The sequence below is a fragment of the Cebus imitator genome, unplaced genomic scaffold (genome assembly GCF_001604975.1).
Source record: "Cebus imitator isolate Cc_AM_T3 unplaced genomic scaffold, Cebus_imitator-1.0 Scaffold1652, whole genome shotgun sequence".
Taxonomy (NCBI): domain Eukaryota; kingdom Metazoa; phylum Chordata; class Mammalia; order Primates; family Cebidae; genus Cebus; species Cebus imitator.
The window spans coordinates 4724-6815 of NW_016108967.1; the positions used below are offsets into that span (position 1 = coordinate 4724).

The 2092-nt window shown below is 52.7% G+C and overlaps 1 protein-coding gene across 1 annotated transcript; it reads right to left on the reverse strand.

Moving 5' to 3' along the window:
* Positions 1–12: 12 nt before the first annotated feature.
* Positions 13–1184, reverse strand: LOC108299074 (autophagy-related protein 101-like). The gene has a single exon (XM_037735956.1). It carries the CDS (start codon positions 690–692, stop codon positions 36–38), a length of 657 nt encoding a protein of 218 aa, XP_037591884.1. The 5' UTR covers positions 693–1184; the 3' UTR covers positions 13–35.
* Between the last annotated feature and the right edge of the window lie 908 nt (positions 1185–2092).

Here is a 2092-nt window from a genome sequence, read left to right on the forward strand (position 1 = left end):
GGAGCCATGGAGGAGCTCCCGGGGACCGGGTGGGCTTAGAGGGCAAGGGTGTCTTTGATGAGCCTGCGCATGGTGGTGGTGACGGAGGTGCCCAGGGCATCGGTGATCTGGAAGGAGATCTTGTAGACGTAGGGCTGCACGTCCTGCAAGCCTGTGTCAAACACGTTATCCACCTCCGACTGTGTGGGCATCTTGGGCAGGTACTCGTGCCGATTCATCACCTCCACGATGTTGATGATCTTCTCACAAAGTTTCTCGCCCACCTTCTCCCGGCAGATCTGCCACTCCTGCTCTGTGGCCAGGGCTACCACGTGCACCTTGACCGTCCACACTTCCCATGGGATGCACTCATCTGAGAAAGGCCAGCGAGACTTCTTCTTCTGGTAGAACTCCAAGGACATCTGCCTCAGCCCATCGCCACCAGAGTTGCGCAGCGCATCCTTGAACTCCCCAACAACCTTGCGCAGGGCGCGGTCCAGTTCCTCAGAAGAGACACGAACGTAGGTGAAGTCGATGAAGTCACAGTCGACATCCTGGGTGCCCACGGTGCCAATGGAGTAGGTGCCCTCCTTCTTGTAGTGGAACTTGCCAGTGCTGCGGTGCAGGAGCACCGTGTGCAACACAGCCAGCAAGGCCTCCTCCACCTGCCGACCCTCCACTGACACCTCCAGCACCTCCGAGCGACAGTTCATCCTGCAGCCAGTGACCCACACCAAGGTGGGGAACGAGGACAAAGACAGGGATTTCACCCTACCCAAGGGCCACCCTGGAGTGTAGAGTCGGGACCACGGATTCCTCAGGCTCGGCTCATGCCCTTCCTCCTCATTCTCCTCCTCACGCCCAGGTGCGACCTCCGCAAGTATGCGTCAACCTCCCCACGGCGCTGAGCCACAAGAGACAGGCTCTCGCCGCCACTACGCGCGAACCTCCACGGTCCAGGGAACCAGGGAGTACTGAATCCCTCGGGTGTCTCGGGGGCGGCGCCCCGCACCCAGGCTGGCCAGACTCGGAAGCTGGAAGGAGCGCCCTCGTTCCGCCACCCCGGGGGATGCCCACGCCTGCACAGGAGAGGGCCCAGACAGTTAAAATAGCTCCCACCTCCCCTAATCCCATCCACGACCCACCTCTCACAGGCCACCGCTCTCCCAGCAGGCTCCAGACTACCCGGGTCGGAGGCTGAGCCAGGACCGACTTTTTTTGTACAAAGCCTGTTCCTTTTTTGTAATGTCACATCCTTCTGCCCGCGGCATTTCTTCCTGATGGCCCGGAGGTAATAGAACTTAATCGATCTGAGAACTTATGTCATGAAAACGCATTCTTCATCAATGAAGCTTTAGTACAAATGTCATTTAACACTTTCAACAAACCAAATCCATCAGTTATCCATAAGGATGCCAGTTGCCCCACAACTCAACCTAATTCTGACTTGGTAAGGACTAGTGAAAATCAAGTAGACCTCAAGACGGACCTTTCCCAGCCTTCGAATGTCAGCCACGAACTGTGGACAGCTGCCGGGTCCTGCCATCAGATGCTTCCTCTCCACGAAAGCAGCAGGGATTCTTGTAAAAATGGTAATTAACACTTTAAATGTCACCTGTATAGTTTCAACAAGACATTGTCTCTCTGAATGGTTGGCTCTTCTGTAGAGTGAATCAAAGTCCTCCCTAGCATGGGAATAAATTGGTGCTGATGAGCTGGAGTTTGCGGCATTCACTGTTCTTCGGTGAAGTCTGGGGTCGGCCTTTGCTTGTAAGTTACCTAGACAAGTGAGACCATGGTCATAGGGCTTGCAGAATGCTTACAACATGTAAGCACCAGGCAGTATTTTTAGATGTGTGGGTTAAAATGATAATGTCCTCTTAAAAGTAAAGCAACTTGATATTTACTCCCCACTACTGTGGACCCCAGTGCATCCTGAAACACCTACGTTGACACTCAGAAATAAAAGATACCAACAAGGTTTATAGTAGGACTTCATTGTCTATCGGGGCAATTTCCTGTAACGTTAGTGAAATCTTCTGTACTGCTATTAAACACCCAAAATGAAACTGTTTAAAAAAAAAACAAAACAAAAACAAAAAACAAAAAACGG